Source organism: Babylonia areolata, chromosome 6 (assembly GCF_041734735.1).
Source record: "Babylonia areolata isolate BAREFJ2019XMU chromosome 6, ASM4173473v1, whole genome shotgun sequence".
In the NCBI taxonomy this organism is placed as follows: Eukaryota; Metazoa; Mollusca; class Gastropoda; order Neogastropoda; family Buccinidae; genus Babylonia; species Babylonia areolata.
This window is the reverse complement of record NC_134881.1, coordinates 4,800,081-4,815,080: the sequence shown is the minus strand read 5'-3', so window position 1 is coordinate 4,815,080 and position 15,000 is coordinate 4,800,081. Positions and strand designations below refer to the sequence as shown.

At 43.7% G+C, this 15,000-nt stretch overlaps 1 protein-coding gene across 1 annotated transcript; it reads right to left on the bottom strand.

Moving 5' to 3' along the window:
- Window positions 1–6,449: 6,449 nt before the first annotated feature.
- On the bottom strand, window positions 6,450–13,266 carry LOC143283252 (uncharacterized). The gene is made up of 3 exons (XM_076589426.1): window positions 13,017–13,266; window positions 8,582–9,111; window positions 6,450–6,732 (listed from the first exon to the last, which is right to left on the bottom strand). The coding sequence occupies exons 1-3, from the start codon at window positions 13,254–13,256 to the stop codon at window positions 6,603–6,605; spliced, it is 900 nt and encodes a 299-aa protein (XP_076445541.1). The 5' UTR covers window positions 13,257–13,266; the 3' UTR covers window positions 6,450–6,602.
- Between the last annotated feature and the right edge of the window lie 1,734 nt (window positions 13,267–15,000).

Here is a 15,000-nt window from a genome sequence, read left to right as displayed (position 1 = left end):
CGTATTGCATGCGTTGAATATGCGCGAGAATGGTTGTAGAAATGAATGAATTAATGTAACGAGATGTTCTTGCGCGTGGAGCTCTGAATCTGCCACTTATGTCTGACCGTCTGCTATTAATGTCATCATGTAGAGGGTGTGTTTGGTCTGTCAAAATTGTTATTAGTCTGTCAGTCAGTTTACTAGTGTGTATGTCGCCAAAGGTGCCTTGTCTTATACCCACCACCCCACCCACTTTTCTAATGACTTTTTCCAACCTGTTTTTGTCGTGTTTGGTCAAAATCCCCCCCCCCCCCCCCCCCCCCCCCCCCCCCCCCGCCCCCCCAGCTCACGGCGCCATAAGTTAAAACGCTGCAGACAACAGATGTGTTAAACATTTGAAACATCTGCTTGCACACATTAAAAGACTTCATTTTTTCTAAGACAGTTCATGCGACTGTTGGTCTTTTTAATAATTGCAGTGGAGTTTTCAATCCAAAAGAGCTTATTGTCGATTACCACACCAAGATATTTGTATGAGTCTTCTTGTTCAACCACTTCAGTTCTTAAGATAATTTTACTTTGTGTTTGAAATTTGTGTTTGTGCGCACGTGCATATCTGCATGCGTGTGTGTGTGTGTGTGTGTGTGTGTGTGTGTGTGTGTGTTTGAGAGAGAGAGAGAGAGATGTACTTCAACATACAGTGATCAAAAATAAATATCCTCTTCACCCATACGCACACAATCTGAAGAAGCATGCAAGAGGCAGAACAGTTAAGCATCGTTTCGTTTTTTAAACAAGATTACCACAGACAGGAGAAAGGTGGAAGGGAGGGGTGGGCGGGGAGGAGAGGGGAGGGGGGGGGGTCCAAGGATATCTGCAGTTTACATTTCAGCTTGTAGGATTTCATTCGCGTCCTTGTCAATGTCTAGTCTGATCGTTATGTTGTTTTTGTTGTTTCTTTTAGTTTCACAATCACCTTCCCATCAGATCACAAGGCTGCCAGAGTAGCAGAGTGTTTCGTTGCCTCATTAAGAAGTTTGTAATTCAGATGGGTTAACTCACTCAGTACGGCCAGTCCTCTCTTCTCCTCTACACAGACCCCTCGGATGTCCAGTGGGTGTCTGAATGACCCAACCTTTAGCTTTCGTCGTCAGAACTGTGGTATTCTTTGTCAACATTCGCCTCTTCAGTATAAGAGCGTTCCGCTTGCAATATTTTGATGATGGTAATTGGGGTGAAACGCTGTTAACGTCGTCTCTTTCGCCGTTCGTATGGAGAGAGTTAAATCTTCCCCCACCGACACCCCCATCCAGGTCAGTCTGCTTCTGCTTTTCAACACCTGGTCTCTTTTCTTCCTGCAAAAGAAGCGGATGATGATGGACCTGGCTCTTGTCTGCCTGGGTCCTCTCTGTGACGATGTCGGTCTGGTCCTGGTATCAACTCTGTGAACCGCCTCCATCTCCTCCTCAGCCACCGACACACCGATTTTCTTTGAAAACGCATCACACCAATTCTTAACTCTCTCCATACGAACAGCGAAAGAGACGACGTTAACAGCGTTTCACCCCAATTACCATCATCAAAATATTGCAAGCGGAAGGCTCTTATACTGAAGAGGTGAATGTTGACAAAGAATACCACAATTCTGACGACGGAAGCTAAAGGTTGGGTCATTCAGACACCCACTGGACATCCGAGGGGTCTGTGTAGAGGAGAAGAGAGGACTGGCCGTACTGAGTGAGTTAATACAGTCCGCTGTGGTTTCTGTCTCTCCGGGGTTGGCCTCACAAACACATCGTCATTAGAAGTGTGTGGCTGCTGCTGTTTACATGTTCCAAGTCTTTTCGGCCTTGATTTCTCGGTTCGTGACTTTCACGACTTCAGAACTTTAGATCACAATAAGTTTTCACAGTATCATGCGATTTACAACCCCCCACCCCCTTTTTTGTTTTGTTTTTTTGTTTTGTTGTTGTTGTTGTTGTTGCTGTAACGCCCTGTTATGGTAGATTTATCGTAGATTTATAATATATCAATAACTAGAAATCGACCTTTGGTGCAAAGCGACTCATTTCGTGGTGGAGGGTCACATTTATGGAAACTCTAGAGGACAGAATAAATGTTTGTTCTATCGAAATTTCGAAAATGATTTTGGTGGAGAAAAGTATATAATTCAAGTGCCTGATAATTGCGTTATAAATTTCTTCAAATTTCGAAATAGTAATCGTATTTTGGATATAGAGATAGGGAGAAGGAATGACATACCACGAGAGTTACGGTTATATGACCTTTGAAATATGTCTGTGATTAGGGATGAGTTCCATGTTGTACTGGAATGTCCTAAGTACGATCAGTCGCGAAAAAGATATATGCCTGAAATCTCCGAAATCGTTTTTTAAATTTTTAAAAATTTTTTGTAATATGTTCAAAGGAGACATGAAGTGATTTCAGCTGAAGTAAGTTTGTTGAATGAGCAAATGTTGTCTGGATACTCTTTTGAGGTTAAAATACGTTTGTGTTTTCTCAACTTCTATGTGATGTTGTATATTTGAAAATGTTTATTCTGGGAATCAAATCATTACTTTGTAATTGTCCTCCATACTCCAATAGGAGTGAAAGGATGATGAAAACGGGAAACGTGTGCGTGTGCGCGTGCGCTCTGTGTGTGTGTGTGTGTGTGTGTGTGTGTGTGTGTGTGTGTGTGTGTGTGTGTGTGTGTGTGTGTGTGTGTGTGTGTGTGTGTGTGTGAGTGTGTGTGTGTGAGTCAGTGTGTGTGTGAGTGTGTGTGTGTGTGTGTGTGTGTGTGTGTGTGTGTGTGTGTGTGTGTGTGTGTGTGTGTGAATAGAATAGAATAGAATAGATTTTATTGTCATGAAACCGTAAGGTTTATAAGACACAAGTGCAATGGTAAATAAATGAATGAATGAAAAACACACAATTAATCAATCAGTTAATGCAGTAAATTGCAGCAGCATTCATAAACAAATTTTCCTAATCTTGCTTGTATATATTCATCATCTGTTAGCATCACCCGACTGGGAATATTTCCTGTGTTATTCGAATTTTGAATATCTTTTAAAAATTGTTGCCTTAAGGTTTTATATTTAATACAATGATCAAGAAGATGGATTTCGTCTTCCAGGATGTTACACTTGTTGCACAATCTCTCTTCTTGTGTGTGTGTGTGTGTGTGTGAATGTGTGTGCATGCGTGCATGTGTGTGTGTGTGTGTGCGCGCGTGCGTGCATGTGTGTGTGTGTGTGTGTGCATGTATGTATGTATGTGTGTGTGTGTGTGTGTGTGTGTGTGTGTGTGTGTGTGTATGTACGTGTTTGAATGGATGAGCCGAGAAGCAAGCTCTCTCTCTCTGTGTGTGTGTGTGTGTGTGTGTGTGTGTGTGTGTGTGTGTGTGTGTGTGTGTATGAAAAGGAACACACATCTTAACACTCTCCGTTTGTCTGATCAGAATCCACAACACACCAAGTCAAAAGTTCAAGGTTTATTCGATAAACACAACAGAAACAGTTACACGTTTTCCGCGGCAAAATATCGTTTTCAAGCAAACAGTCAGACAAAGATAAGACAAAAAACAAAAAAACCTAAAAAACAACAAAAAAAAAACAATTTAACAAGCATGACAAGACAAGGCAAGACATCGTGGTTTGTTCATAGACTGTCCATTGAGAAACATGACAAGAAAAGACCGCCTACTCCAAAGTTACATGTGGGTGCTAGACTGTATAATACAGAAAGAGAATTGTATTCAGACAAATGTTGCTGAAATGCACAGAAGGAGGGTTGTATTTGATTAAACAAATGTTGGTGATTTGGAGAAAGAGTGAAAAACAACAACAAATAAACAATCAAACTGGAACCACCCGAAATATTGTGACGAGAGATGAAAAGAGAATGTTAACAGCAACAAACATCAACAACAACAACAACGAATGCTGACCAATCATGGTCATGACACGTCCCCATACTCCTCACACACACACACACACACACACACACACACACACACACACACACACACACACACACACACACACACACACACACACACTCATATTTATGCATCTATGCACTTGCACGTCGGAATCCAATCCAGCTTTTCTATGTAATTCGGGAAGAATATGGGCGACACAAAAAGCTGATTCAAGCTAAAGCATTCAGAACTTTTGTAAATGTTCCGTACGAATGACGCATACATTCGAGGATAGCCTATGCGGAAACTTTGTACGCAGTCAACTATGCAGTCTGGGTGTAGTTAACTTCCAAAGTCAGCATGTCACTTGAAATGTAAATCATTAAGCATCTACATCAAGCAGAATTTAAGATTCAGAAAGGAAAGATCACCCACGACCAAAAAAAAATTACATTTGTATCGATAATCAGTCAAAAAGTATTCATTTTACACCCCGATTTCGAAATTGGCTATCACAATTTCAGTTTACATATTTCAAGTCTTGAAAGGAATGCGGGAATAGATATATATTATACTCTTAGGGAAGAAAAGTAAAGATCCATTCCAAACAATCAAGACAGTCATCATGTTGTCTTCATTTCACTCATTCGCTCGCACGGAGAGAGAGACCTGGAAAACAAACACCACGGTTTAACCGGAATCCTTATGCTGTATATCAAAGCAGGGAGAAGGAAACAGACTGTCAGAACTTCTGTCTGATGTCAATCGCTTGATGCAGCCCCCTGTCACCCCCAGACGGCCAGTGGAACAGTCCCTGCTGGTCATCCATGAACTCAGTTGTCATTCTACCCCCTCTGTGTGTCACCCCAGAAGCAGTATCGTTCTTTGTCAGCAGATTCGGAGCGCCCAGTTCGGGAAGAGGCCTGTGGGATGGGTGACAGATTCCAGAAACTTCTGGATGGCCATATTCTGGAGGGGGTGGGTTATACTATGGTAACCATCCTCTCTGGAGCAGCGCTCTCTGGAACAGCAGTCTTCGGAGATCATCTGATACCAGCGTACTCTTGAAGATAGGGATCTGGTAGGATCTGTGTACCTATCAGAGTGGATTTCCTCTACAGAATTTAGCCAGTCGACAACCCTTATGTAGCCATGGGTTCTTTTTCAGTAAACCAAGTGTGTGCTGCACACGGAACCTTGGCTTATCGTCTCATTCGGATGACTAGATGCTCAACTGAGTATCCAGTCAAACACTGGAGAAACGGCGAGACCGGGATTCGAACCCAGACCCTCACGGACACCGTATTGGCAGATAAGCGTCTTCACCATTCTGCCACCTTCCTCCTCACCTTGCACAGCTGGACAACGGGGGACCTCCCGAGTTGGTCTGTAGTGAACAACTCTAGCGACATCCAGAATGTCTAACTGACAGCGAGAGCTTTGCTGAACTCTTGAACAGTGTGTTCCAGAGGACCCCGAGACTGAACAAAAGTCCTCTTTCACTTCTTCAGAGGAAGAAAGCAACTCGTACAATAGCAGATTCCGGAAAACTCAGCCATGACTGATTACAAGAATAGCTGACACAGGGATCCCACTGCAGAAACAGATTCCGAAAGGATAGACTGCGAAGCAATGATTTTGAACAGCTCTAGATCCTCTGGAATGGCTGACTCAAAGAAAGAGAGTTTAAAAGAGTCAAGTGTTGGAACCATCCAGAGTTAAAGGTTAGACTTTGGTTCAAGTCCCAGAGCCTTCTTATATAATTCATATCCACTGTATCCAAGGCTCGGCATAGGAAGGCCCAGTCCTCTCTTTCCGCCGTTTTTTACCCTCCACTGACCACGAAGTCAGGTATCCGTTCACACCTGGGAGGAGGGAGAAAAATCGGAGGAAAGTGCCTTTCCTATGGACATGACACCATACCGAAAAGGGGCCTCGAACCCTGATCACTGGATCGCCTAACCGGTTCTGACACGGCGCCCCCCACCGCCCCCCTCCTCCCCTCTTGAGCAGCTAGGGCTAAAATGACAGCATCATGGCACAAGAGCAGGCTGCAAGAGAATTGGGGAGGAGGGTGGGAGAGAGCAAGGTGCAAAAGACAGAAAAGACTTGAGAGGCATGGGAGCAACGCCACTGAAACCGTGCAGATTATAGGGGACTGTCTTTGGAGGGACGTGGTTGTGGTCTCCACTCTGGGTAAGTAGGGGTGTGTGTATGAGGAGGGATGGGGGAACCAGGGGGTCCGGGGTGGGGTGGGGGATAACGCTCACTCAGGCTGGCTTCGCGACTAAGCGACTGATGTCGTCAACTGGGAGGCTTAGTAGGCGATGTCGTGAGTATGTTGAATCAGAACGTCACCCAAATGAGGCACCTTAAATGCAGGGTCTTCTCTGGAGTGTGGCCTTCTGCGGACCAAACATGGGTGTTTCCTCGTGGACTTCCGGCACTGGGACTGGGACAGACGAACCCGTGCGAGGCTGTGTATCGGGGACTCGGAATGAGCAGCGTGGGAGTAATGCCACTGAAAGGGCGCAGATGATGGGACAAAGGAGCTACACAAGAAGACGGCAGGTTGGGGGCGGCTGGAGGGTGGGGCTGCAGGTTCCAGAGGTTTCTGGATGGGAGAGTGGGCAGGAGTGGCTTCTGCTGGAGAGATGGAGGCTGGAGGAGGGTGGTGGTGCCGAGGTGGTGTTCCCTACACGGGTGAGATGTAACAGGTGCAGCTGGAGTTCACCTGGATCCAGTTCCAGTTGTACTGCCGCTCTCGGGGCTTGCGCACCAAGGCCATCACGAACGACGTCTTTGTCATGCAGTGGGAGTGGTATCTGTTGTGCAACGAACACACACACACACACACGATCACACATACACACACACAACACACACACAGATGAACGCGCGCGCGCACACGCACACGCACACACACACACATTACAGCGCAAGATTCAGAAAAATCGACAAAAATACATGTCCGTCTCTCCGTAAAAGAGGCATACACTTTGTTAGAAAAATCAGGATGGGGTCGATTTCATAACCGATGGAAGTTAAAGTTTTTAAACCATAAAGGAACATTATTCCCCGAGAATATTATTAAAGAAAAGATACCGAATCCATCAGCTTGCTATACAAGATTAATAACCTCTACTTTCTTCCGTATAAAACTTGATGCGCTGAAGATAAAGTATAGTAAAAATGTTACATGCATCTGTGGTAAGCAGTTCAGCTTGCATCATTGTTTGTTTCACTGCCAGCAGTTACGTACCTTCTTGCCCAAGTATTTCAAAGAGAATAATAATTCTGCAGATGATTTTTGTAAAGTTATTTCTGACGAGGTTCTTATGGTCGAACTTTCACAGGCATTAGTTCATAGCCCTATTTCTACATTCCTTTAATGCACTTCAGAATTGTGTTAATGGTTTCTGATTATTATAATTATTATTATTGAATTGTTACTGTTGAATGTAATAGCATGTTAGTTATACCCCATGCCCCCACCCCACCCCACCCCTTTAAAAAAAAATTTTTTTAATTTTTTTTTTTTTTAACGTCTAATATCACTGATAGTGAAAAGACGCTAAACAAAAGAACGAACACACATTACATGTCTGATATCACTCAAAGTGAAAAGACGTTAAAGGAAGAAACACACACACACACACACACACACACACACACACACACACACACTCACACACACGCACACGCACACACACACACACACGCACACACACACACGCACACACACACACACACACACACACACACACACACACACACACACTTACTATTGAACAGGAGGAACAGGAATTTATACTATGTAATAAAATAAACTGATACAGAAGCCGCGATCTCACCATTGGCAGTTTTGTTCTTTATTTGTTCTGTTCTGTTTGTTTGTTTTGCCACACGACATTAAACTACATCACCAAATGTTTCTTGTTTTCTCTCTAAGATGTAAGTATGTTGACACGCAGTATGCTATCTAATCAAAAGCGTTCGACTTTCTCACCCCCAGGCTTTAAACAAAAGGGCTGGGAAAACAAATCAAAATACAGCAACATTTACTTAACAGATTCTACTAAAACAGAATGATATTATTTTTTGTGAGATAAAGTACTTGGCTGGTATCAACTTATTACTTGGCTGGTGCCAACTTATACTAAATAGAGTATAATCTTTGATCCTTTGCTAAACAAACAAACAAACAAAAACCCCCAAAACAACCAAACAAACAAAAAAAAAACAAACAAACAACAAACAAACAAAACAAAACAAACAAAGAAAACAAAAAAACAACAACAAAAACAAAAAACAAAAACAAAAGAGAGAGAGAGAGAAAACATGATGAACGTAAACTCCCTATACCAACAACGCCTTCAACGAAAACGGATTTGGCCACGCACAAACACATAATCATGTCTCTCTCTCTCTCTCTCTCTCTCTCTCTCACACACACACACACACACACACACACACAAACCTCACCTCCCTAACCATCCTAGCCTGCCTACTTCCCTCCTGCCCCCCCCCCCCACCCCCCTGGTCCCCCATCCCCACCCCCAACCCTACATCCACCCCCTCTCCATCCACCCCACCCCACCTCTCGTCTACAGACACTTGCAGTGAGACAGACGTAAACCTGAAGACCACTACACCACCGTCACCCTCTCTCACCTGTGGCGGTTCACGCCCCGACAACAGTCAGGGCAGTCCTCCAGACCCGACTCGGGGCTGCGGACGGAGTGGTGACGGTGCTGGTTGTGGTGTTCGTAGTCGTGGCCGTGGTCGTGGTCGTGGTCGCAGGTGGTGGTGTAGAACCACTGGTGGCCCTCCGCCCCGTCCCTGGGCTGGAACACCTCCACCTCCGTGTTGTTGATGTCGCGAGCCACGTGCAGAAGACGCCACTCGGTGTGCGCCGGGCACACCACGCTGGAGCTCAGGTGGGTGAACGAACGCTTCTCGGCCTGTGGGGAGGAGGAGGAGGAGGAGGAGTGGGGTGGAGAGGCGATGACGGGTGGGCGAGGAGGAGAAGGGGGTGGCGAGGCAGCAGCGGGAACATAATCACCATCACCATAGTCGTTCTCTGTGGGCAGTGCCGGGAGCTGGGGCTGGGGCTGGGGCTGTTGGAAGTAGAGGGATGATATCAAGCGCTTGATTCCTGCGGTGGTGGCGGCTGTGGATGTGCTGACCTTGATGAGGTTGGTCTGAAAGAGAGGAATGTAATATGTTATATGATATTGTTATATGATTTATGTAGGATGGTGCTCGTTTTCTTATAACGGTTGTGTGTGTGTGTGTGCGCGCGCATGTGTGTGTGTGTGTGTGTGTGTGTGTGTGTGTGTGTGTGTGTGTGTGTGTGTGTGTGTGTAAGATTATTATATATATATTCATAAATTCATAGTCTTTTCGGTGTACATTTTAATAAATGTTCTTCTTTATGACGAGAGATTGACATGAGAACAACAACAGTAAAATAAACAAACAAAGGAGTACTTGTTTATCGATCATCTTCATTAATAAATGCCTGTCTTTCTTGTCTTCTCCACGGAAAACTAACTTCCTTCTTCTTCTTCTTCTGCGTTCACTCGTATGCACACGAGTGGGCTTTTACGTGTATGACCGTTTTTACCCCGCCATGTAGGCAGTCATACTCCGTTTTCGGGGGTGTGCATGCTGGGTATGTTCTTGTTTCCATAACCCACCGAACGCTGACATGGATTACAGGATCTTTAACGTGCGTATTTGATCTTCTGCTTGCATATACACACGAAGGGGGTTCAGGCACTAGCAGGTCTGCACATATGTTGACCTGTGAGATCGTAAAAATCTCCACCCTTTACCCAACAGGCGCCGTCACCGTGATTCGAACCCGGGACCATCAGATTGACAGTCCAACGCTTTAATCACTCGGCTATTGCGCCCGTCAAAACTAACTTCCGAAAGTCCCCAGATGTTGACCAGATGTTGGGGGCAACACGGCTGTTAGTGTCATTCCACCATCTGGAACGACAGACGCCAAAGCTGTGTGATCATAACATGGAGCTTTCAGCCCGAAGCTGGAGATCTTGCATTCAGACTGTCCCTGGTGGATAAAAGCCAGAGGGTTCCTGCAGATGTCAATCAAGACTCCCCTTGGAGCGTCAGACAGGAATCCACGTCAAGAGTGCAGGTTGGAAATCACAATTAGGTTACGCAGCTTGCGCCCTTGCGACAGGATCATCATCAAACTGATTGTGCTGTTGATCGTGTTACAGGGAGAACTGAAAAAGGAGTGGACTGACTGTACATCCAGTTAACTGGACATACATATACGCACGCACGTACACACAAACACACACCCACACACACGGAAAAAGACAGGCACAGAGAGAGAGACACACACACACAGACACACACCCTAAAGACATTTAATTTCATTTATGTTGTTAAGTTGTTGATTGCTGTTACACAGATATTTACGAATTGTTGATTCCATTGTTCCAGTTAATCTTTCTCTGTATACCCTCCTTTAACCACCATCACCAACCCTACTTACCACACACAAACACACACACATGATACTTTCAAATATCACTGTGTATGAAAACACGTTAGATTAATGAAGGGAAGAACACACACACACACACACACACACACACACATTGTGATGCTGAACGTCGCGGGCCTTCCAAAGTCACTTTCATTTGACCCAAATAAACTTAATGCCCAAGATATAGGCTACCTACCTGCTGGCTCACAACAAATTGTATCATTCCTACGATTCGCAAGAAATCCAGCACTGTTCCCTTCAGACTGACTGATAAAAAATAATAAAAAGCCCAACTTCCCCAAGCCTGCCCCCTCGTCGTCCTCACAACACACACATACACACACACACACACACACTCAACGCGCACCCGCGCACCCATTTGTGATGACTCCCCATCGACATCGAGTTCAAAAGTAGAGCCAGACATGGTCGTACCTGACCCGTTTGCAACGATAGTTTTTCATTGATTAAATTTTCTTTTCTTTTTTTTCCAAGCGGCAATACAACGTAATTGTAGCGGTGTTTTAGGACAAACAAACATTTGGATTGCAGCTGGAACTAATTTCAGTGCGCAATAATTCGTGCCGAGTGCTGAACAGAGAAACTGGCTACATGGACAGTTCGTCTGCTGGGCCAACAAGATAACTGTTTGAAGGCAAACGTATGTTATCGACTACATTTTATTTATTTATTTATTTATTTTACTACAGAGTGATGACCACAAACACGTGTTATGTGCTCTTTCTGCCACAGATTGATGAGAGTTCAGTGTGCTTTAACAACTGGAAATACAATGAAAACCCGAGTTGACTGTTCACCGAAGCATGTTGTTGGTCAAGATTTAGATGACTGATGAGTGTGAAGTCTTCGTTTGGAAACTGACTGGTGTGCCACGCAGGTCAGCTGTCGAAGACACACAGGTGAGCTGTCGCCTCTGCTCAGGAGCAATGTGCTTGCCAAACTTCACAGAGAATATGCGGCTTTCCCGAATTAAAAAGAAAAGGATATGAGTTCCCTCCCCACTCACTTGTCAGCAGGAATTAAAACTTGGGCTGTTCCAGTATTTAGGCCCCTCCCATGTGGGAGATATATTTGAATTGCTTTTGAACAATCGCAGCGTAAAATTATGATTGCATTTTGGTAGCGAAATGTAAAATAAGATACATTATGGTAAGCTTTCAGATCTAGACTTTATTTCACAGTTTGGGTTTTTTAGGCGAAATCATTGTCGGTTGCTTTGAAAAATATATTTCTTTTTTTTCTTCTTCAAAAGTGTGCTGTGTATCCACGTACACCTAAAAGCAAAGGCGACAAAGAGAGGACAAAATCGAGTTGTCCTCACAAATAGGCTAACGAATCAGTCCTGAAAGTCAATGAGTATTTTTTTTCTTTCAGAATGCCTTAAATTTGCAGGCAGTGACGTGCACACGAACTAGATCTACGGAAGAACGCAGTGAAACAAATGTAAATTTTCCAAGTGAGTCGGATTCACAGTGTTTGAAAACGGAATCGTGTGCTTGTGTGAAGAAAGTGTGACTGAAATGGCCTGTCGCTGTTAGCGTAACTGAAGAGGGTGTGTAGGACAATATTTATTAAAACGCTAAAGAGACTGTCGATTATGATTTGAGGCTATGACTATGAGCATACAACACATTATAAGAATCATATAAATTTAGACACGTAGTTGAAAGAACTACGAAGAAGTTTTTTTTTTCTCTCTTTTTTTTAATTTTATTTTTTTAATGCAATCATTAGATCTACTTGTTTCAGCGTTAGAGAACGTAAGCCGTTGTCTCGTTACAGAAAGACAATGAAATGAAGTTCTGTCTTGGTCAACAATTCCCGGACATTTAAAATTGAAACTGAATTTAAAATGTGTGGCTGTACTTGAGACATCGCCTGCAGGGACTTGCACATATACCACCTGGTATATTCAACTGGCATCTCCGATGAGGATCACGAAAAAAGACTTACTGTCGCTTGTTTGTGTCATGCCTTGCCCGTGTAGCCTGCATTGTTGGCATTCAGTATCCACGTGGACTTGGAGCAACTACAGGTCCATCTTTCCGTCAGCAAAGAAGAAACTACGCATCAAAGTTCGTGAGTAGTGCAAACTCTGTAAAGGCATTGTCTTGTTGGTTGGTTAACCGGCTGTTAAATGGTGTGACTCATTCTCTTTGTGTCTGTCTGTACCTCTGTCTATATGCCCCTCCCCTCCCGCCCCACCCTATCCCCCCCCCCCCCCACCCTCTCAATATATAGAACACATTCACGTTGCCTGCGGAAACAGTTAAAAGTAAAAATCAACATGAAACTGACCTATTTATCTTTCTCACCACTAAGAGCTGAAAATGTACGTAGCTCTTCTGTCATTTTCTCTTCCTCTTATAGTCCCCGTAGACCTCTTAATCATTTCGAGAAATAATATAAACTATATATATATATACGCACCCCAAAGCATCGACGGAAGCCATGTTTGTCGTGCAAGAGTAGAATAAACCCAAATAATTCACACTCACACACACGCTCTCACTCTCTCCCCTCCTCCCCTTCCCCCCCCCACAAACACCGTAAACTTACATAATCCGGGTGGTGGGGAGGTATGTGAGGTTTGCGGGAGCCCACCCTCAGGCGACGGTCCATGAGGGCCGGGTGGGCCTTGAACAGAGCGTACAGACCGTTTAGGTGCTCCCTCAGCAGCCAGGTCTTCTCCGGACTCAGGCGGCCCCCATTTGGGGTGGTTGCTGCGCTCGCTGTGACAGGCCTTCGGCGTCTGCCTTGAACAGACTGTGATATGCTGCTGGGCTCTGTCATCATCATCCCTCGCGGTTTGTCGTTGTTGGCACCGTCTGTCATGTTATTGAAACAGTCAGAGATTAAAAAAAAAAAAAAAAGGATAATTTTTTTTTTTTTTTTTTTTTTTTAAAGAAGAAGAAGAAAAGGTGGAAACAAGTCTCATTTTGACACTGAGCGTGCACGCTGTACCTCTCCTCTTCACATCTCGCTCCGCTGGTGGGAGCGTTTTAAAGAGGATAGACAGACATAAAAGAACTGTATATACTTGTGTGGTCGTCAGTTTGAGAGTGAAAAGGGGACATTCATTTTCTGGATAGTTTGGAGGTGGGGTGTGAGTGTGGAGGTTCCCCGCATTTTCTGCTGACTTCAGTGAAAATATTTCCATGGAGCGGTGCCAGAAGTTCCAGCTTTACCTTGCATTATCTGTCTATATATCTGTCTATCTGTCGGTCTGTATGTCGCCTTTGAAGCCTTCTTGAAAACGAAAGTATCCGATTGATCGATTAATCTAGTACAATATTATAGGACAAACGGACAAACGCACCACAGACTAACACTTTGACACCTTCTTGAAAACGAAAGTGTCTAATTAATCTTTGACAGGATTATATAACAAAAGGACACATGCATCCTTTCAGAGCCAAAGTACAAAATGTCAACGTAAGCTTCAGACGTTAGGAAATGGTCGTTGACACTCCTAACAGTAACAGAGAAAAATATAGAAATACCACCCGCCCCCTCCTCTGCTTGGGAACATGTAAAAACAGAAATGCTTACTCAGCTGTACGCAGTGAATGCAGACTAATAGAATGACCCGTTAAAAAAGAAAAAGAGAAAAAAGAAAAAAAAGAAACAAATAAACGGATAAAAAAAAAAAAAAAAAAAAAAAAAAAAAATCAATGACACCTTCACTAATCGACAGAAACATAACTGCGGAAAAGAATGAAAATCACCATCAAAATTGTTATCTCTCTGTCTCTCCGTCTCTGTCTGTCTGTCTGTCTGTCTGTCTCTGTCACTCTCTCTCTCTCTGTCTCTCTCACAGTGCATCACATAATTATGCTAAAACCTACCTTACTCCCTCTACACCCCTCCCGACCTCTCCCATGTAAATATGTATGTCTGTGTCCAACTCCAAAGTACATCACACCATCTGAACCGAAGCCTGACTCTCTGTCTCTCTCAAGCACAACAAGCATAACTACGTAGTCAGATAGGTTTGACAGTTTTCTTCTGTAGCCAGTGTTGGAATATGTTGTTTGGTGCATTGATAGATAAATGAACGGATTCCGGATTCCAGATGGTTTATTCAAGTATAGGCCCAGGCCCCTTATGAAGGGAAGGGGTAGTGAACATTATTCTTTTATATATAGACAAACATCACATTGCAATGCATGTTAACGTCCAAATATTCAATTAAACAAACATATAAGTAAAGCAGTGCTACGGTTCAGTATGTAGAACAATAAAATGCTGTCACGAAGTTACAATTTCTCTGAATTTGAAAGCTTTATACAAACAAATAATATAGAAAATTTTCGAACAGTTTCAGGAGAGGTTGATGACATTAGTAAGTTTGATTTAAACCATCTCGGTTGTCTATAATATTTAGGTGGAATGAATTCTTCTCGCATGTTCTTAAGAGATGGATAACAAAGAACAAAATGTATGTTATTGTCTTGTGAGTGTTGTATACACATATATCCATCTGCCTGTCCATCTGTATGTGGGAGAGAGACACAGTGGGGAAGGGTTAATAGGGGGTAAT

Coding starts and splice junctions, on each gene's coding strand:
- LOC143283252 (XM_076589426.1), bottom strand. CDS start 13,256: ATGATGATGACAGAGCCCAGCAGCATATCACAGTCTGTTCAAGGCAGA. Junction 9,112..13,016: donor CTCCCCACCACCCGGATTAT/GTAAGTTTACGG, acceptor CCTCTCTTTCAG/ACCAACCTCATCAAGGTCAG. Junction 6,733..8,581: donor CGGGGCGTGAACCGCCACAG/GTGAGAGAGGGT, acceptor GTTGCACAACAG/ATACCACTCCCACTGCATGA.